This window comes from Pelmatolapia mariae, linkage group LG5 (assembly GCF_036321145.2).
Source record: "Pelmatolapia mariae isolate MD_Pm_ZW linkage group LG5, Pm_UMD_F_2, whole genome shotgun sequence".
In the NCBI taxonomy this organism is placed as follows: Eukaryota; Metazoa; Chordata; class Actinopteri; order Cichliformes; family Cichlidae; genus Pelmatolapia; species Pelmatolapia mariae.
This window is the reverse complement of record NC_086231.1, coordinates 2,739,226-2,761,496: the sequence shown is the minus strand read 5'-3', so window position 1 is coordinate 2,761,496 and position 22,271 is coordinate 2,739,226. Positions and strand designations below refer to the sequence as shown.

Below are 22,271 nucleotides of genomic sequence, written 5' to 3'. Positions count from 1 at the left end.
TATCAGAAAGCGGGTCCAATTCTGGGAAACTCTGTTTACTTCAACCAATGCTTTGGAGAGGTTCCTGCTGGAAAAACCAGATTCGCTCCTTTGTTCCTCCCATGTAGGAATCTAAATTAAGCAGCAGCCCGGCAGGAGGGAGCGCAGATCAGTTTCTGTGGTTCTGTCCATCTGTCCAGCCTTGAAGTCACTTGTTTATTTTCAGGGATCCTGGACCTCAAATCTAAATTCTCTTTCTTTATTTGGAACTTGGACATTGATCCAAAGGCCTCTTTGAAAGCCACATAAAGCTTTTGAAGATTTTTATAGCTGCAAGAAATAAAACTGTTTACAAAATGCCTGCTTGAGAAGAACACCTGCAGCACTGCACCTTTTCTCTGTGCTTCAGCTCAACAGGTACGTGTTTTTGCTCCCTTCTTCAAAAGCAGAAGGTAGAGATATACAAAAACCCGCCCAGACATTCAGCACTTTTTCTATTCCTGTCTGACCCATTTACGTCATTTAAACCTGAATTGTTGTTTTTATTTATTTTACGTGTTATTCATGGAGTCCATCTCTGCTGTGTGGTTACGTAAACTAAGAATAGAAGTGTTGAGGTGGACAGCCCGCTGCGCTGTGATGGGTAGGCCTACATGAAGCTGGATACGTGACTCACCGGGCATGATGACATCTGGGAATCCCAGTTTGCGTGTGATGGCCACCCCCCTGCTGAAAATGAGCGGGTTTTCTCTGCGGACCTGCTCCATGTCGCCCCGCAGCAGCTGCAGGGAGATGATCAGCCCTGCAGGATGTGAAGGGGAAGAAATGGGAACGAGTGGGTTGACAGAAAAAGAAGATGGGTGGAGAGATGGATAAAAGCAAAGGAAGAAGACAGAAAAAAGTGCCCTATTTAAAAAGCACAGCCTTTAGGCCACACATAAAACTCAGATAAACTTAAAGTCTAAACAGAGTTTTGAAGCTGCAGAGCTCGTTTGATCTCCCAGAATCAGAACAAACATTTCAACGCATGCTAAACGTTGCCAAACTGCTTTTCCAGCAGACTCTCAGCCTGTTAGTCTGGGTTCATGCCTTCACCTGCTGGATTATGTTTTTAAAGACACATATCTGTGCGGGGCCATGGGAGTTCACAGACTTTAACACTGGGGCAGAGGAGAGTCCTCCACAGTGACACCAATTAATATGATTTTCCCGCTGATGTCAGTGCGATGACTTGCATGTGTCAGTCAGATGCTCTAATCTAAATAAGTTGCTCCTGGGAACTCTGAGGTTTTTGTTTAGTGTTCCTGAAATGCCGGCTGACTCATCAGCGATGAAATAAAACGAGTCACGAGTGCTGCAGGACTAAAATCTGCTCCTCCCCTCTGTGCTTTGACAGAAGTAATAAAGTGACTGGAAGAAACGGTCCACACAGAACATCGGCGGGCTGGAGCAATAACTGAGTGCTAGAAATTGCCTCCACCCTCGGCTGCTGTGTTCACAAAAACACCACCACACTGCTAATGTTGCAGGGTAATCCTGCAAGGATAACTTATCTGCTTCTGGGTTTTGTGGCCAAAATAATTCACCTGGACAAAAAAATCCAGTAGAATAAAAAAATATATACTTTTAGGACAATAAATTGTGCTGTGATATACCTGTAGCAAGCCTGCTGTGTTGTTTGGGTGTTGCTAACCTTTATGCCTCCTCTCTTACCATAGCTGGGTTGCCCGTCATTTCCAGTGGAGTGAGGGCACAGCTGGCTGCACTCTGCGATCAATCAGCCCTACAGTGTAAGAGCTGGGGAGGAGAGCAGCTCCGCCTCTCCTCAGGGTGAGACGTACAGTAGCCTTAGCCGTGTGTTGTATTTTAATTATGTCAAGCTACTAGTGAGTAACTGTGACCTCCTGTGTGCAGAGTGGGTTTTTTTTCCTCTTTTGTGTTGTTGAGGTGCAGATTCTTCATTTTTATTTCCAATCTCTGTTTGTTGATGCTTTTCTTTTATTTCTGGATTATTTAGGGCATAGAGGCAAAGCCAGATCTTTAAGTTAGAGCTTTTAATAAAATCAGGATTGCGTTTGTAATCTTTTTCACCTTTTCTTTCACATGGATACTCTACTGTTACTCCCCTCATCCTGTAGGCCAGCGGTCCCCAAGCTTTTTCGCGCCACAGACCGGTTTATACCCGACAATACTTTCACGGACCGGCCTTTAAGGTGTCATAAATACAACAAAATAAAACCAGTACCGATACCAAAAAAAGAAGATTTATTCATTAGACGGGGAAAGACCCAAGGAAACCAACCATACATTTCACACCCGAGCCTCCACTCTCGCAGCCCGGTACCAAACGACTCACGGACCAGTACCAGTCCGTGGCCTGGAGGTTGGGAACCGCTGCTCTACTGTTACTCCCCTCATCCTGTAGCCCGTTTCAGGGAACATAACAGTTTAGGGGCTTGTTCGGGATTCAGACCCAGAAAAGTATGCATGAAAGAAAGTGGAGATCTTTGAGATATTAGCTATTAACAAGTTATTTATTCTTAAATGTAACTATGAGCATAAATCAGGGATGTGCTCTTTATCCCACACTCAGTTTGTTGGGTCCGATCATCCAAACTCAGGGTACACAAAGACTCGGTCTCTCCTACCGTAGTTGGTGCTGGGTGCCGTGTATTTGGTGCTGGACTTGCGGATGATGTTCTCATGGATCTGGTACCATTCATTCTCATTGTTACACCTGGAGAGCAACAAAAAACAATGTCCTATAAAGGATAACGATATATTTGTAACTTGTGTTTTTATACAACAAAAGTTCAGTTGGATATAATGGACTTTTGAAATCGAGTTATTTTGCCAGAGTTTGGGGTGTACGTGTCATCAATCATTGCAAATATGATACAAAATATAAAATTGGGGAGTGGTCTACAGGTGGATGCTGGGGTGGTGAGGTGAACGACAGGTAGCAAGGCAGAGCAGCAGCGCTGACATGTCAGAGGAAGGGAGGGGAAATTTTGGAGCTTAAATACACGGAGAAATTGGAGCAGGTCCATGGATAATACTTTTTTTAAAATTCTTCCATCTCTTCGTTGGTCTCTACAGCAAATCAGCTGTCTCCATCTCTCCCTCTCTGTTGTCTGTTCTCCTGTCACACCAAACATCTGTCCTCTGAATCTTCACATCCACAAATCTTCTCTTCTTCTGCATGGAGCTCGAACTTCATCATATTCATTTCAAATCCCATCCATCCTGCTCACTCCCAGTGTGGATCTTTATATCTTCAGCCGGGCCTCCTGTCTTTTTGTCGGTGTCATCATCTCCAAACATACATGGCAGCAGGTTCACTACCATCTTGTAGGCTTCCCTTTCACTCCTGCTGCTACTCCAAAAATGCAACAAAACATTTGTCTGTGTGCAGATCATCTTCACCTGGACTTCATGCCAACCTGCCGCATTTTTGTGGAAATGCATCTTTGGTTCTGTGGTTTTGTTGGAAAATGTAACATCTCTATTTGCATTGCACACTTCTGTGCACTAGAGACTGCTGTTCTCGGCCAAATCATACTTTTTTTTTTCATTTTTTGTTTCATAAAGGGAAAACAGTTTTTAGATTAGACCAAAGGTCAGATTAAACAACCTTTGATGGCATCTTTGAGCCATTTAGAGGTCAGGAAATTGCATTTTCACAGTTTTACAAATCGACTGATTAATCAAGGAAACAACAGGAGGAAAAAAGAAAAAGACAGCAGCAACTAGCAGACCTATTTGCAGATAATACAGTGGATGAGCCACGCTGTGTCAAGCAGCTGGATTTTTGTATTAACATAAAATAGCCCCATCCAATAAAACAATTCGCTCGTTCCACTCTTAATTTACTCGTCTTTCTTCAGAGTGAACGTGTGGATCTACATTTTCCTCGGCTGATTCTAACAAACTGATGATTTCGGTCCCATTAACGTCACACGATGCTGGAACACAAGCCTGAGAAGGAGATGTCTAACCCCCCGTGAACCGACCCGAGCAGTTCAGCTAAGACTGAGGCATCAAACACACACACACACACACACACACACACACGCAGATCCTGCAGGCATGTTTTTAGAGGTTTCAGCTGAGGGGTAGTCCCTAATGCCGACCATCGACTTTGCGTGTGAGTGAAAGAACAGCTGCTGACGTCACAGACTGCACTGACAGTGAGGAGGCTGTGTGCAGCCACTCTCGGTCTCTCTTCCTTTACTCAGCACAACATCAGAGAAAAATACAAATAAGGAAAGGAGAGAAAAAAGAAGAGGCTGGTGGTGACAGAGAGATAAGAACAGAAGTAAAGCTATAATAAAAGTTTATGGCATGCCCCACTCTTGTCTCTCCAGCTCGCTTATCTTTAACCTTCTCCTCTTTCTCTCTCTGACCTTTTCTATCAGCCCAGAAATATTTAGAGTAGGACAATATGATTTTCCAAAAAGAAAATATCATCTCTGAGCTCTGGGTGTATGTGCTGTAAGCTGATATTTTGGGGCACTTTTGCTATTTTAGTTCACTCAAACATACAGTAATATAATAAATATGGATTTAAAACAAAGACTTTTAGCTTTAATATCAGGACTTTACCAAAAAAACAACAGTCCACTTATTTCGAGGGTCACATGTACCTGGACATATCAGCATAATCGTAACAAAAATATTTAAAAAGTAAACATTTTGTTTACTTTTTAAATATTTCGTTAAGAATCCCTTACAGGTGCCGACCTTCTCAAGTCCAAACTCATTACGAGTAAGTGTGTTTCCTCCTTCGTAACTCTGCCAGCTTCTTACTGCAGCTGTGTTCAGCTGTTGGTTCTTCCTGCCTTTAGTTTTCTCCTCTGTAAATGAAATGCTGGCAGGTTTGAGATCAGCTGATTGGCTCTTCTTTACCTTCCTAAACCCGGGGTTGCATTTGCACTTTGTTTTGTTGGGTCATTGTCCATCTGTCCAACGAAGTGCCAGCAACTAAACCTGAGATCTGTACACTTCATTCAGGATTCATATGTCTGCTTATGTCTCCTGTAACATCATCGATCAACACCAGCGACTCATGTCTGTGTCACTGCTTCACCACAGGTTCGAGTCCTGTGCTGCGAGTCTAAACAGGCCTTTACTTGTGGTGAACCCTCAGTATTTTCTCTTCCCTCGTTATCTGTGAGTGCAGACACTTACGTGTACACTTTAAGGACAAAATCTTTCTCCTCTTTGAGCTCTGAGATGGTCTGCAGCACGTCGCTCATGGCCAGGACTGCACAGCCATACGGTCGACGGTACTGAACATGCAGAGGACCCTTCTTACTGTCGTTCAGCAGCATTCGACCTGTAACCAGAAGCGTGTACGTCACATAATGAGAAAGGCTCCTGTTCCATCCATACGACAGCAAAGAATAAGACTAGAGAATGTTGGTTTACTGCAAGGACATTCATCTCACACATGCTTATTCCATTCATTTCTTTCTATTTTAATCCGAATGGTATTTCAGGTTAATAAAGGTGCACATTATAAACTTGACAAAGTTATTCTGCCCTCTCTCCGTCTCCTCGAGGCATTTCTGCAGGAACTGTGTCCACCTACATAACATAACTTACCTGTCCTGATAACTTGTGAGACAATATAGAGATCTCTCTTCATGTCTTTGTTACTCAGATCCTGTGAGAAAAAGAAAAAAGTATCATCATCAAGTTATCATCATCCACCTGCTTCAGCTTTTCTTACAATTAAAGAAGGTTTGTGCTCTGAGTTTCTGTTCATAACTTTTATGGACAGAATTCCGATGTGGAGCCAGGAGCTCCTGGATCACATCTTTTGCTTTTTTTTGCAGATGATGGTGCTGCTGGCTCCAGTCAGAGGTGATCTCCAGCTCCAGCTGGGGAGGTTTTGCAGCCAAATGCAACACAGTTGGAATGATAATTAACACTTCCACCTTGAGGCACTGCTTCTCAGCAGGAAAATCGTGGTTTCTAACACTCCGGGAGAGGAATGATTTCCTGCCCCAAGTTAAGGAGTTCAAGTTTCTCTGGATCTTGTTCATGAGTTGAGGAAGACTGGAGCAGGAGACTGCCAGACAGACTGATGTGGATGCTGTACCACTCACTGAGCGGGTAGGTGAAGTTGTTATTGGTCGGTCTATGTTTCTCACTTATGGCTCACGAGCTAAGAATAAGACTTCAGAGGAAATTAGCTTCTGACTGGGCTCAGCTTTAGAGATATTTAGTTTGAGGAGCTTCATGAAAATTAGCCAGTTGTTCAGGTATGTCAGGAAACTCGAGGGCTCAGGACAGGCTGTAAAGATCAGCTTGTCCTGGGTTTGGGAAGGCCCTGGAAGAGCTGGAGGAGGTGGCCCAGGGAGACAGGAGGACTAAGAAGCTCTGCTTAGACTGCTGCATCAGTGGATTGTTTTATTAATTTTATAAATATGTGTGTAATTTAGACATATATGGACTGATTCTAGCTCGGGTTGAAACAAGAACGCTCAGATTTAACCAGCTTAATTCATTTAAGCAGGTCTGGTTTCATCTCCCCCCTGTGACTTACATTTAAATAATGCATTCACCTTATAATCACTGAAGAATTCAAATAACTGCATCAGCGAACGTTGGGAGCTTTAGTGCAGAAAAAATGCACCAGACTGATTCTGCTGCAGAGCAACAGGGGGCAATGCTTCCTCACTTTTAGAGCCTCAGTTTTTCAACTGTTCACTTCTTAAATTAGACGAAACACCATCACTGCACCACGAGTTTCATTAAACGTGTGTGTGTGTGTGTGTGTGTGTGTGTGTGTGTGTGTGTGTGTGTGTGTGTGCGCTGTTGTTACCGTGAAGAGGGCGCACAGCCGGTCCACCTTCTCTGGATTCTTTGGACCTCCGTTCTTGTTCAGTCTCACCATGAACTTCTCACTAAAAAAACACAATCAACAGCCACTTTGGTTAGTTTTAGTAAAAACGATATTTTTCAGTGAGATCAGGTTGTCACCGCCTCTGACCGTGTGCTGCTTTATCGCTGATATTTGACCTGAGAAAAGGAGATAAAGGAAACAGTGTGTGGCGTCTCTCTCCACTGATGCAACAACAGTTTTTTTTTTATTAACAGACTCTGCCAGATGGCTTTATCTGGCAGTCTGTGAATAAAACTTAAAAAACTTCTGTTTTTCTTTAAATGTTCATCATATCAGCCAGATGTCAACTGCACACGCTGCTCAAGCCTGAGGTTGAGAAGCTCTAACCGCTGGCAATTTACCCCCGGCGCCCTCTCTCCGTCTCCTCGAGGGATTTCCGAAAGAGATAAAAATTCTTTTGGATTTCTGCTCAAGCCTTTTCCCCGGGAGTGCCAGCAGTGAGGAAACTCTAAAGCAGCATGTCTCAGCCTTTTTCGCTTCAGGGAACAGCAAAGTATTGTCTGCTGGTGTCAGCGACTCTGTTCTTTTAACCCATATTTATCCAGGGAAACGTGACGGAGCTGACGGGCCTTTGTTCAGCCCCGTCGTGCCTCAGACACATTAGAAGATTTCTCGAATCATAAGTACGTCTGACAGGAGCGAGCTGCACATAAATGCACTGATACTCGCTGACTTACTGTCATGTTATTTTTGATGCCCGTCAGTCTTAAAGCAGGCAGGTCTTACATCACGCGAGGTCGCCTCAGGGCAGATGCCAGAAAATCGAGATACGGAGGCACAAAACGGGAATCCAGATCGGGAATGATATTTCGATATCAATCAACAATATCAATATACAAATATTAGCTGACAGGGATATTCAGCCTTATATATTTGGCTTTTGAAACAGAGTGTTTAGCACAAACTAAAGTCTGAGTTTTTGGCTCACAGCGATTATTTGTACATCGCCGGTCCTCATTAATGAAAGTTTGGCCATGTTTAATAAGCTGATCCACAGTCGTTGAATGTCTTTATGACAGAAACAAGGAAACAGTGTTATCTTATGAGCTTCATGAACAGTCCTAGACTCTGTAATGGACTGAGGGTTACATTTAAAAGGATGTTAGATAATTAGATACGAGTCAACATATTCCTACCACAGACATGCCTGTTTAAGCAAATGATAAACGAGTGGGACCAAGGTTATATTTTAGCTTCTAATATTTTTACAGCACACTAGAAAAGTCTGAGTCTGGATGCCTCCAACAAAACTGTCTGGCTCTTCGACTGCCAGCCAGAAAATCTCAATCCACAATCTTCTCCTGGTGGAGTTTCTGAACTCGGTTCAGTCAGCGAAATCCTTTTTCTTCTGCCTTCAAAAACTGCTTGAGCAGCTGCCACTTCTGAGAGCACTTACCCACCTAATGAGCCCTTCATCTCTCCATCTCTCCATCACCATCCACTGCACTTCTCTGTATTTCCCATTTGCTTCATGCACCTACAGACTTATGGGCATGAAAGATGGAGCAGCGAGGGCCTGATTTTCTCTGTCTATTCCTTTATCTGCTCAAGTTCGGTTTGTACCTCAATTTTACGATGCATAGGACAAAAGTTTCCCGCAAATTAATAAGTGTAAGAAGCAGACGAGCGATGGAGAAAGTGTTCCTCATTCTTTTGGACAAGACTGAGCTGAGAAAAATCAGAGGACGAACGCTCTGACAGTGAAACAGTGCATTAGAGTATTATCTACTCTCATTTTATTAGTTTTGCAACTGAAGCCATCACTTAGTTAGCACTGTTAAATAAAACCCTTCCCTGTTTAATATGTTGCCTCCATTCCTGGTTCCTTTTCTTTAGACAACAGAGAAAAATGAAAGCAGCGATTCTCAGTGAGTCAGTTTCCCTCTGAGCTGCACTAGCAGAATATTTGCAGGCCTGCATCAGTGTTCAGCACACGTAGTGAGGTGGCAGAGACAATGGCCTTTACATCGGGAAACTTCTCTGCCGTGGTGATAATAAGGGTCTGCTGAAGAGCTCGGCTTCAGACGCACCTGCTTCAAAACACTGAGGTGAGGAGAGCAATGCTCAGAAACGGCACAGCTGGCTTTCAGCTCAGGTAAAGACAACAAAATGAAGGAATGAAGATGCTGATTGCTGATTATGTGGAGGTTCGAAATGCTGCCGATATCAGCTGACTTTGCAGGGAAGAGAAGTGATTACATTACGAGGTAAATCCCAGAGTAGATTGCACATGCTGCCACCTGTGCAACAGATTGTTGTAACAACACTAATCAAAATATAAACTCAAAAAATGCAAATTCTAGTTTTTACATGATCTTATTTCCTTTAAAATGTCTGAGTGCATGGAGTGAAACCTGCGAGTTTGATCAGGCTGACACGTTGAGCTACACCATCTACATCGTCACACATCAAACATGCGCTCCCAGCTCACGGGTCTAATGAAGTGCCGGTGCTCTGCGTCCACCTGTACGCTCAATTTACTCAACACTCACGGATTTCTGCCATATTTGTGTGAAGTGATGAGTTCAGAGCCTTGATGACAAACTAAAACTATTTTCTGCTGCTGTAATAAATCATCTGAAACATGAGCTGTTGGCTGACGATGTGTTCACACACCAATCGTTAGAAATTCTCTAACTGAACTTCCTCATTAACATAAACGGCCCGACTTACAGGCTGAATGTGTTTTCTGGTAAATACAGTATCTCATTATAGAATATTGTTCCTCATATAGTTTTTATTACTCAGCAGATTACCCACCACCACATATGATAAGACTCTGAGGTTATTGCTAATAGTGTAAGGTAATATGCAAACAACAACGAGGACCCACAAATCCCTACAACACAGACACACACTACGTCTGGCTCTTTAAATGGAACAATTTATTCTAATCCCCCAGAGACACCGTGGGCCAAACAAATACAACAAGAGACAATAAATATGTATTTCTCCTCAAACACTGGGACACTGTGACTTAGTGGAAGATGTGGGGGTGAGGACGCACAAAGAAAGAGTGAGATATGGTTTTTACATTCAGCCCTAAATCCTGTTTTTTTTCTTTAAATATTATTGTTGGTTGTTTTTTCATTCAGAGTTTGATTCAAGGAAGAAAACAATGATATATTGGACAAAATAAGAACATTTTATTTGTTATGTAGGGAAGAAGGAACAAGAGAAGACGGCGTGTTCTTCTCTCATTTTTATGTGTGTGTGTGGTACTGAGGCAGGTTATTGGCTGCTAGTTGGATGGGACCGGTCCCTTCTGGGGATCCTTGGGGATTAAGAGTGTCTGGCTTTCAGTTAGCCATTCTGGGTATCTCTCATCAATCAGCAGCTGGTTCAGCAAAAACATCAGAATGTGATTCGGACTGGAGAAGTGTAGTCGGATGGTAACAAAGAGAGGGAAGGTAGTCAGAACTGAGGGGATTGAACTACCAGAAGGCAACATTGCAGACATAGAGGACAGTTACAAGTACCTGGGGATCCCGCAGGCAAATGGGAACCATGAAGAAGTCACTAGGAAAGCTGCAACCACCAAGTACCTGCAGAGGGTCAGGCAAGTCCTGAGGAGTCAGCTGAACGGTAAGAACAAGATCCGGGCCATCAACACCTACGCCCTGCCCGTGATCAGGTACCCTGCTGGGATAATAAGCTGGCCAAAGGAGGAGATAGAAGCCACTGACATTAAGACAAGGAAGCTCCTGACCATGCATGGAGGGTTTCACCCCAAGTCCAGCACCCTGAGGCTGTACGCTAAGCGGAAGGAAGGAGGCAGGGGACTGGTGAGTGTCAGCACCACAGTCCAGGATGAGACAAGAAACATCCACGAATACATCACGAAGATGGCCCCAACTGACAGCGTGCTCAGTGAATACCTCAGGCAGCAGAAACCCAAGAAAGAGGAGGAAGAGGAGGAACCATCATGGAAGGACAGGCCCCTGCACGGTATGTACCACCGGCAGATAGAGGAGGTGGCTGATATCCAGAAATCCTACCAGTGGCTGGACAAAGCTGGACTGAAAGACAGCACAGAGGCACTAATCATGGCAGCACAAGAACAAGCTCTGAGTACAAGATCCATAGAGGCTGGGGTCTATCACACCAGGTAAGACCCCAGGTGCAGGCTGTGTAAAGATGCCCCTGAGACAATCCAGCACATAACAGCAGGGTGCAAGATGCTAGCAGGCAGGGCATACATGGAACGCCATAACCAAGTGGCCGGCATAGTGTACAGGAACATCTGTGCCGAGTATAACCTGGAAGTCCCGAGGTCAAAATGGGAGACGCCCCCAAGGGTGATGGAGAATGACCGAGCTAAGATCCTGTGGGACGTCCAGATACAGACGGACAAAATGGTGGTGGACAAACAGAAGAAGACGGCCGTAGTGATAGATGTAGTGACACCGAATGACAGCAACATCAGGAAGAAGGAACAGGAGAAGCTAGAGAAGTACCAAGGGTTCAGAGAAGAGCCACTCACCAAACTAGGCGAGTGGCTCCAGCAGATTCCAGGAACAATACCAGAGATCTCTGTCCAGAAGAGCGCAGTCCTAGGAACCAGCTAGCTATTTACTGCGCAGGACCCTCAAGCTCCCAGGCCTCAGGCAGAGGACCCGAGCTTGAAGGATAAAAGACTGCCCACATCAGCAAGAGGGGAATTTTTATCCACTGAAGTTATTTGTAACTATCCCTTTGGGTGGCAGCAGGAACAAGTGAATGAATCATACACATATGACAGAGACTATTCACTAAGAGGGATGAATCTATGGAGGAGAAACACGCACACGCACACACACACACACACACGGTTAATTTATTAACTTTATTGCTGCATCAATATGAAAGAGGGAAGATCAACAATGCAGATGCAATCAGAAGATGTCCTGACCTATCCAAACTCATCCCAGCACACAGATGTGGATACTTGCATGCATATGCAGACATAAGCTGCTGTACTGCACATATATGTACGCATGCATGCACTTGTGGGCTTGCGGTAACCCACACACACATATACACTTTATGGAAATCCATTACTATTTCCACACCACTGACATTCAGTCTAAATATAAACATACTGTACAGGCAGAAGAGTCTCACTCACAGCCAGGATGACCTTTGCTTATCAAAGGAAATTTGTCCAAACACACGTTAATAAAAATCACTTATTGAGGCCGCTACCACATCACTGCACCGCAGATACACTTCATGAGGAAGGGAAAGAACAAATTTTTCACCTGTCAGGAGATCCAGACTGGAGTCTTACTGCCTACTTTAAATTTCCTACATACAACAGGGACTTGGAAATGCGTCAGTCATGAGGATTTTCTCATCAATATCTGATAAGAACAGGACAATATAGTAATTTTCTACTTCTATCTCCTCCTGCATAGTCTCCTTCCCCTGATGTACTGACACTTTTTAGTTTAGTTTTTTTTTTATACTAGATCTTTTACTGTGTTATGAGCTTACTGTCCATAAAGCGTTAGCAGGAATCACCCACTGTGTCTATATATTTATTTTTATGTGAGAAAAGATGACTCAGGTGTATAAAAGATGGACATAACCTCGCGTCAGTCCCATGTTTGCGCACCCCTGTTTTTAAAGTCTGGTGAGTCGCTCGCTATCTTGGTTTTTTTAACCATAAAGAACAAGTTTTGGACCAGAGGCTGGAGTCCTGCATTACCTATAAATGTTACCAAGCTTCACAAGCAAGCTGTGGAAGTGACAGCGATGGACAGATGTTATGATGAGAGAAATCAGCTACAGAAACATCCTCTGACAGCTGGAGTAGTCCCAGCTGTCAGACAAAGCAGCGTTTAAATATTTTTTCTGATGTAAATTTGTATTGATCTGAGGGGTCTGCAGGCACTGACTCATTTCTGGAGCTAATTTCTTTTTTTGGTGAACTCGTCAGATCTGGAAACAAGTTTATTTAATGCAGTAATCACACAAGAGGAAACACTGGTTTGAGACAGCGGATTCACCGAAATTACTGCGACCACTCGCAGCCAGTTGCCATCTTCAAAGTGATGCAATATGACAGTGAGAAAATATGACTAACATGTGTGAGATTATTATATTATCTTATGCCACGTTATACCCCTAATTAAAGATTGTGAAATCATTATGTAGTTTTAGGTTGCATTTAACTATTGACTTAGAAGAAGGTGATAACTATTACATTTATTAGACTGATTTGTATTACATTAGACTGCTGATTTATTGTGAATGAATTACATTGTTTATGATGCATTATATGGCTGATTCATAAGAAGTACTGTTTTCAGAGAATCATGGCCTTATTTTTCTGATTACAAAGAGAACAGAACATACCGTAGAGGTCTTCTGCCCCATCTCATCAGGAGGAGATAAAACAGGAAGCCAAGGGCGTCACTTAGGCGCATAAGAGAAAAAGAATGTGAATGCTTAGTTTGGAGGGGGGCTGAAGCTATAAGAATGTGAGAAACGCTCAGACACTTCGAGATCTGGCGGACACCCTCCTGTCCACATCTCCCTTCCGGATGGTTAATGCTCAAAAGTGTTGTACGTAATAATGAGAATTGTATGGAATAAAGAGATCGTTGATGGAGCATTTTTACACCGAGTGTTGTTCTTCCTTCAGCCCAAAGATCAAAGAATTGGAATATTTAACACATGTCAGTCTGCAGTCTGTTTGTGGTAATACAGTGATTAACTCTGATAAACTGGCAAAAATCTGCTGTCCTTTCCATACACAGAAATTCCCAGTAACTACTTAAATTCAGAGTCCAGACTGCATCTCATACACATGGAACAGAAACTCCTGTAAATTCCTGCAAAACTGTAAATTGATATGGATGCTCGAAAATCCTTTTATAGAGGAATATAAGCAACGTACAAGGAGATGGAAACAATTCTTTCATGTCCCCAAAGAGAGTCACAGACTGACTCAGATTGTTTCCAACGTGTTGCCAATCTTTACATTTCTAAATTAGATTGAAATGATCATTCTTCTGGCGACCAGCTGGTCACTGCAATCTGTCACGAAAGTACAAATAATTCACTGCAACCACCGATCTTCCTGTGTCGCAACGAGGTTTCTGTTTATTAGTGCTGTGGTATGATTCACAGCATTAATGCAACCCTTTATTCTTTTTCTGCAAAGTCACACAGACAATTAATTAATTAATATTCCTTCATTGTTGTTGCATCGTCTGTATTATTATCAAACATGATAATTCAAGACAAGTCATGCCAGTTATAGGTTTTGGCTTTAAACTGCAGTAAAAACATAAACTGATAGGGGAAAATATAAAAACAATAAAAAATATCATAAATAGAAAAAATAAAAGCACAATAAAAAAGAAACTTATCACATTCTTAAAAACAGAAAAGTTCACTTCACATAAAGGAGGAATCTCTGATCACCCACTGTTTCCAGTATCTACTCCTCAATCTGGGACAGAGAAAAACAAAAGCAGTGACTCGACAACCTTCCAGTCAAAGGATTAATATACAAACACATGAGCCGGCTGAATTATCTTCTATTACTTCTATCAAATTCAGTAGAGTGAAGCTATTTCAATTTAACCGATTTAACAGCTGATTTCACTGCATCACATTACAGCCAGTGATTCTGCACAGCCCTCTGGCTACACCTTGCATATATTTACAGTATTATTTTAGGTATTCAATCGACTCGCTCGAGCAAAGTGACTCAGAATGAGGCAGCCAATTTTCCATGACTGCTATCATTACACAGAACAGAGGAACAACAGCCTGACATTAAAGAAGCTGCTGATAAAAGAGGGGTGGGCTTCTCTGATTTGGTGTGAAGATCATGTCTCAGTGAGAACAGGATCCTGGGGTCATGCCTTGCACAGTATTAGTTCATTTTAATCACAGATGGTTATTAGTCAGCCCTCTCTCCTAAAATATGCCCCTCCCATACAAATACACTGCATTTCATCACTATTTTGAGGGAAGACGTTTTGTTTTATATTGTACCTGTTTGTAACATATGACAAAAAACATGTTTCCAGTAAACAAACATGCTAAACATATTTTAGTAAGTAAGTGAGTACATTTTTTTACAGCACTTTTTAAGACAAGAATCAGTCACAAAATGCTTCACCGAGGTATTAAAACAAAACAAACACAAACGTTTATTGAAGGATCCCACAATGAACGAGTGCAAGGAGAAGCTTGTGGAACAGCCTACTTTGACAGTCGACAGTTTTGGCTGTACGTTCAGCCCATCTTAGTTTTCAGACGGGTACGTGGTGCCACAAGAAGATGTGGAGGCCTCACCTGGTAATGCCACAACAGTAAAAGCCAAGATTTTAAACTGATATCTAAACGTAACCAGAAGCCAGTGCAGTGAGTTACCTCCAATCATAATCTCTTCCCAAACCAACCACACAAATACGCTCAAATTAATGTTAAACAGAAGCCTTAATGCTGCACCACAGGACTGGGACCTCAGTTTTACAGTGAAATTCCAGCCTCTGTCTTATGCCACCATCACTACCTAAAACATGCAATCACTTTTCACACAGGGCCGTGTAGGTTTGGATCTTTCCCCCTTAACAATAAAATTACTTGAGTTATCTTTTTCTAATATTTAAATTTGTTTGACGATCTGAAATATTTAAGTGTGACAAACATGCAAAAAATTAGGAAATCAGGAAGGGGACAAACACTTTTTCACACCACTGTAGCCACCGTGTCAAGGTGTTGATGCCTGAACAAACACAGTGTAACAGTGGGACACCAACAAACAACACTGATGCTCCATGATGAAGATCCCTCATTTTACACCCAATCCCAGAGGAAGCAGTGAGTAAAAACTAAAAGTCTAGAAATGAGTAAAACAGTCAAAGTCCAGCATTCGCCTTGAACCTCAGTCTTCTGGGTAAAATTCCAGCATTGATGCTGACAGCAGGTATTTTTTTTGCATAAGGAGTAGCAGAGCTGTCTGCAACTCTTGAGGAGTGGAGACTTGGACAAATGTTTCATTGCATGAAAAACTAAGTGCAAACTGTGCCCAGGACAGACACAACTGCATTAAACTACCAACACAACAGCAGGTCTTTCCAAGTGTCTGCACAGACAGCCGGCTTGCAAAGAACCCAGTGTGTGGTTAAAGCCGAGCGTCTGCCGAGCCTGAACTTCAACAGTAACAAAGGCAGCGGTGAGCAGTCGGGATGGTTTCTACCTGTTCTTGTTTTTAGAGTACAATCGCCATGGCGATCACTTTGAAGTCTCTTTGAGCTTCTTCTCATCTTTGCTTTGAGTCGTCGGCTTCGTGTTCTCACTTTGTTTTTCTTGGCAAACTCTGTACTTTTAGGTTTTACATTAAGAATAAGAACTAATTGAAATTCACACCATCTGCCTCATTTTAGCCTTTGTGTTTACAAGAAATTACTCCAAATGACTCCATCCTTCATTAGCTATACCCACGTATACCCACTTAATCCTGTAGAGGGTCACAGGAGGACTGGAGCCAGTCCCAGCTGACACTGATGGAGAGGAAGAGTGCACGTTGGAGAGGAAGAGTGCACGTTGGAGAGGAAGAGTGCACGTTGGAGAGATGCCCCTCCATCACAGGGCTAGAGAAGGACAACCATTCACACTCAGATTCTCACCTACCTGCAAATTTCTAATTGCAAATGAACCAAACAAACACAACTTTGGAGTGTGAGAGAAAAGCCTCACAGACACAGAGAGCTCAGCATGAAACTGTCTGCTTATTGCTAAAACACCAGTTCTGCAAAATCCTGATGAAACACTTAGACCTGAATTCAAACAAGAAATCTGCAAACCCCAAAGCAACAATCTGATGAAAGGCGCTTAAGCTTAAAAGGAGGAAATTTGAGTCTTCTGCTTCCTGAACTTTTAAAAACTGAACTGTTTTTAAAAAAAATGTTATTACTTTAGACTTCCTGACAATAAAACACTGTTTGCTGATGCCCAAAGCATTTAAGAGTCTTCAGTGTGCCTGTGGCGACTGCGAGGAGGGAAGAAAGGTTTCAGCTTCGAGTCAAAAAATCCCCACAGAGACACTGGGATGACTTTTGGGATGAAAACCAAAGAAAAGAGAGACGTCGCCTGCTGAGATCTAACCGCATCACAAACCTCAGCCTCCACCTCAGAGGGATACACACAGGCTGGTGCTTTAGTTGCACCGATCAGAGCTCCTCTCAGGGCAAACAGTCTCAGAAGGTGAAGCATTATTTAGAAAGTTTCAGGCAGCTGTGACCCCGTCTCCTTTTCTCTCTGCAGTGCATGCTGGGAGTGTGAGTGAGTGTGAGCGTGTGGGGCTGTGGCGTGAGTTCGGGACGTTTGGACTGCGCTTCTTTTTTTGGATTTTCTTTTTTATACACGGTGCTTATTGAAAAAAATGGGGCTTTGGTTAATTGCTTGGTTGTCGTGTCGCTTCAGCCTGAATGAATCGTTGGAGAGAGAACTAACAGACTTGTTCAAACACATCAGACTTCCTCCTGCATCTCTCAGTTTCCATGTTCCTGTTTCCAAGAGTTCCTTCCCAGTTTAGGTTCCTGTTAGTTCCCCTTGTGTATTTTTGGGGGTGCCTGCGTTTGCATCAGCTCAATAAAAGGGCTCACTTATGTTTAAACCTCCACCTGCCTCCGTGTCAGCATTTGGGCACTCCTTCATCACACACTGACAGTAACCTGGAAATAGCTCAACCTGATACAGACGAGGTGGCATTCCCCAAAAACTGCTTTTGATGCAAAATGAAGGAAAAGTGCTGAAAACAATGAGGTGAAATGCTTAAAGCCGACAGAGAAGTGGAGGAAAATGAAGGTAGTGGACAGGCAGGAGGAACGACAGCTGAAGCCGTAAATCAGAGCTTAACTGCAGTACGGTGAACATCTTAGAACATCCTCAGGTCTCAGGAAAACATCGTCAGACTTCTGCCAACGGCTGCAGACATGAGACCGTAGCCAAAAAAGCATCACGTTTCACTGAAACCCCGTCACACTTCTGACTTAACGGCATCAGGCTAAAAAGTCTCTGAAAAAACGGCATCAGATCACACAGTCTCAGATAAAAGTGGCTCAGAGAGAAGCTTCCTGCCAGCCGGATCGTTTTCCAAATACGTCATCAACGTGCGACAGTGGCAGAACACGGCTACGTCCAAATTCAAGGCCGATTATGTCACAGCAAAGCGATGAAGGCTGTCCAAATTCCTCCAAATGCAGTCTACAAATGCGTGCTCCTGTTCCCTGGATTTGAAGGACGGGTCGGGTGTATCCTTCGTGGCTCGCCCTATCCCAGGATTCATTGCAAATCTAAGGTTGAAGAAATTTCTGGGGGAAAATGGTGGACGGTTAAAGCAAACCTTTTAAAAGTAAGTACTGAGTAGAGAGATGAACTGGAGGTAAAACAGAGTAGAATTTTTTGAAAGTCAGGCACTGTGGTGTTTATTTTGTTCCTGTGTGTAGGATTGAGGAGCTGTGATTGTACATATGTTAAACTGTCTCTTTAGTTATGTTTGTAGATGAAAAATGAAACCAATAAAGTTTGCTGAAGGTCTCCTCTCCTCTGTCATCTGAGCATCTCAGAGGAGCAGCTCTGGTCATTAGACTCTAACGCTGAGTCAGACTTGACTGTGAAAACAAGCTGCCAAGGTCAACTTATTTCTGGACTGTTGGTGTGATGGGAGGACGGAGCCTTTTAGCTAGTTTGTAATGATGATACAGAGAGAACCAGAATGGGGGAAAAGCGACTGCTCACTGAGCTTCTTTCTTTTCCTGGAGGGAACACGTTCGCCTCTCTCAGACATACACAGAGCCAAAAACGTCCTTTCTGCTAAACATCAACATCCTCACAGACTCAGCTCTACGTTTATTTCCCATAAACACTCATAAACGTTGGCCTTTATCAGCCTCACTATTGACATTAGTGATTCTTCATGTTAGCACTGAGATCTCTGCACGAATGCATAATTGATGGGTATTCGTCAGTCAGTGGTGTGGGGGATCATGTAATATTTACAGCAGCACACTGTGGCGTGGCGGTGCTGTAAAGGTCCTGGGTTTGAATCCAGCCTGAAGACTTTCTCTGTGGACTTTGCTCTCCCTGTGTCGGCGTGGCCGGCTACTCCCGCCTCCAACAGTCCAAAGCCAAACGTGGGGTTCAGTTAATTAACTCACTGCTGAGTTAGGCACCCCATAATGCCCCGTGACTCTCTAGATCCACAAAGACGCCGTAAAACACTCTCAAAACAAACATCCGTAGTCTCAGCATGAAGCCAAACTGCTGCTCGCTGATCATCACCTGGTAACTCCTCCCTCCCACCCAGAGTCTGTCTCAAGTCCTTCCTGAACTCTTCACAGCATTCTTCTGTCTTCAGCTTCCACCACATTAATCCTCGGCTCCTCGCTTCCTCTCCTTGGTGTCTAAAGTCATCCTACAGTCTACCATCCAATGCCGAACACCCACCTTCTCCCCGACACCACCTTGCAGTCTCTTAGCTCTTATACTTAGGTTGTATCTTCTACCTAAGACGCCTTCCACCTGTGTGCACCTTCCTCCGCCCTATCTTCCTCCTTCTTCATCCAACTTAATCCAGAATTCATCTCACTGTTCTGACTGACATCCAGCTTGTGGGTCATTGTTAACATTCAACATCAGCCCTGCGATTCCCAGCTTCAGCTTCATGATCCTGTCTGGCAGACCGTTCACGTACTCTTCCATTAAAGCCGATTAAAAACGCTTCAAAAACTTCCTCTGGCCTCAGATACACAACAGATTAAAACTAAATGTCAACATCATCAAATTGTTATTTATTATTTAGTTCTGTGTTTTCAAACAAAAGAAAGCTGTATTACTGAATGTGTGTTAGCTTTAGGTTTATTTAAAGGTTTTTAGCCCGGATCGCTGTGACTCACAGACCGTGCAATCATCAGTGATTCACTCATCAACAGATTCAAAAGATCAAATTCCCAAAATAAGCAGTATAACTTTTTCATATGTCAGCCTGTATTCAGAACTTTTTACAGCACTGAGTCAGCCCAGAACAAAAAACACAGCGAATACTCGGAAAAATAAATGAATATTCTCATGATGTTCTCTATTTACGGCTTTAAAAAGCAACAATTGGTTGAACAAGTTTAATTTGGATTTTCTCTGATCCACACTGGATCAAAAGTATACATATAAGTCTAATATATACATACACCTACAGCAATGTTTGGTTAAGGTTAATATTAGCCGGATTATCTCTCCCTAACCAGAGAGTGGGATCATCGTCCTGCTGGAAAACTCAACTGTGTCTAAGTTTCAACTAACGGTTGACTTGAGATGACGTTGAAGAATTTGGGCCAGGCTCAAATATTAAAGCCCCCACCTGACAACATCACAGGAATTCATATTAAAATTAAAATAAAGTTTAAATAAAATTTCCTCTTATTTGTTGGGTGATAACAGCCTCAGTGCTCACTCGGTGTGATCAACACACTGATTTCTAACCAAAACACGGCCACAGTGTATTTATTACAGTCCTATACCTTATTTATTACTGTCTCACTTCAAAGCATCATTAACTCAGTACCAAACAATTTTTCCCCACTCATGTCACCAGAGGGGCTCCATAGAAAGCAATTCAGTAACATATGAATGTCATTATTAGGACACAGGGTCATTTTTTCAGGCTCACACGTGAGCTGAGGTCATCTCCTTCAGGTTAGCATCCTAGCTTAGCGTAGTTACAGACTTTTTGTCTCTGTAAGCATCTCCTTGTATCTGTTTCCTCTTTGCTCATTTAAAGGATAACTGCTTCTCCTGCAGTGCTGCTGACATTCAGCTTTACCTGCTGCTGATAATCAGGGTGTTTCTCCTGTGATGGTGTCACAATGTCAAGAAACCACACATGGGACTGAACATTCTGGCTTTTGTCCACAAATCAATATTGAAGTTATAAAAGAATAAAATGGCAATGAATGCTGATTGATAGGATATTTATTTATTGTAAGAGACTATTAATGTTAAATTAAAAAATAATTATTATTATATTGAAAAACAAACTGTAGTGGAAAATGTTTCTATGCAGTTTGACTTGACTGGAGTTTTTCTATCACAGACCGAACAGCAACTAGCTTTGCAGCACAAATATCAAAAGACTAATCATCACAGAGACGGTACTGCGAAACATCAAATGAACAAAAACCATCACTTGGAACTCTCGACTCAAATCCAGCAAATAAAAATGGAGTAAAGAGTCTCACCCACACTTTTTGGAAATCTGCATGTCCGTGCTCGACTGTTCAGCTGCCACCTACCTGAGGGTCTTTCCCTCTCTCAGGTCGTACAGGGAGAAGAATATGTCCGTGTCCTCGCCTATGCTGTTGTAGGTGAAGCTCTTCAGGTTGACCAGCAGGTGATGAGGTACTGGAACTCTGCAAGGTTCCCCATGTCTCTGCCGGGCGTTGTCGCCCTAAAACACATAAAAAAAGCAACCAAACAAACAAAATATATAAATACACATTTTAGAATACAAACACAACACTTTGTGAAGACATTGTGTGACAGTCTTAGTAAACATATACACCAAAGCCTCCTGGCTGAACAGAAACATCTGTAAACTATTAAAAAATTTTAAAAATAAAGTTTTTTATTTAACTTTAACTTGATGTGTGAGTACATAAAAAGGTTTTTACACATATTACTGTTTAAAAACATGCATTAAATTTCTGGTTCTTTAGCATCAAACTGATCGTGCTGTAGTTTAAATCTGCACACCGTCTCAGGAACGTGATGCCTAACAGACACACTCACACTCTGTGATGAAGTATCAGCATATAAATTAGTAGGATGGAGTGCTGCAGAGCGCAGCTGTGGGTCTAAGCTTGTAAATACTGTAGAACATAACTGTTTAAATGCTTTTAATTCATATCTCCATTTATTTTTAATGATAAAAGGCACTAGAAAAGTTTCTTGATGACATGAATGATATATGGAAATCTTTTTCAAGGATTCTCTTTGTGACCCAGTTCAGGCTCTTTACTCTGTAAAATGTACTACTACTACTACTACTACTACTACTACTACTACTACTACTCTGTAGCAGTTTTTTCTGCTGGAAGTATCTTAATTGAGTCCCATAAATCTGTTTGGGTCTCTGAAATCAGAAATGCTCACATGAAGCACCAGGAAGTACAAGTAAATGAGACACACATTACTGCAGTAGGTCCCACGTACCTGTGTGGTGCTCTGCTGTACGCTGTGTCTGCTAGAAAGATGCTGCGAAAGAGAGACACACAAAATATTAGCTGAGGGGTCGATCATTTCTCTCCTCTTATTGTTTCCTTTTTCCCTCCTTGGTTCATCATCATTCACTGTTTCCTCTCCTCCTTTTGCTTCCCATTTT

At 42.6% G+C, this 22,271-nt stretch overlaps 1 protein-coding gene across 10 annotated transcripts in view; it reads right to left on the bottom strand.

The window, feature by feature from the left end:
* LOC134627344 (dedicator of cytokinesis protein 3-like) overlaps positions 1-22,271 on the bottom strand; it is a 252,523-nt gene that overhangs the window by 49,863 nt on the left and 180,389 nt on the right. For all 10 annotated transcript variants that reach the window (XM_063473338.1, XM_063473343.1, XM_063473339.1 and 7 more), the window contains 7 exons: positions 22,103-22,144; positions 21,184-21,338; positions 6,812-6,893; positions 5,587-5,647; positions 5,170-5,317; positions 2,628-2,716; positions 656-781 (listed from right to left, as the gene is read on the bottom strand). In XM_063473338.1, the coding sequence (XP_063329408.1) occupies positions 656-781; positions 2,628-2,716; positions 5,170-5,317; positions 5,587-5,647; positions 6,812-6,893; positions 21,184-21,338; positions 22,103-22,144 (703 nt within the window). The remainder of the gene's footprint in view (positions 1-655; positions 782-2,627; positions 2,717-5,169; positions 5,318-5,586; positions 5,648-6,811; positions 6,894-21,183; positions 21,339-22,102; positions 22,145-22,271) is intronic.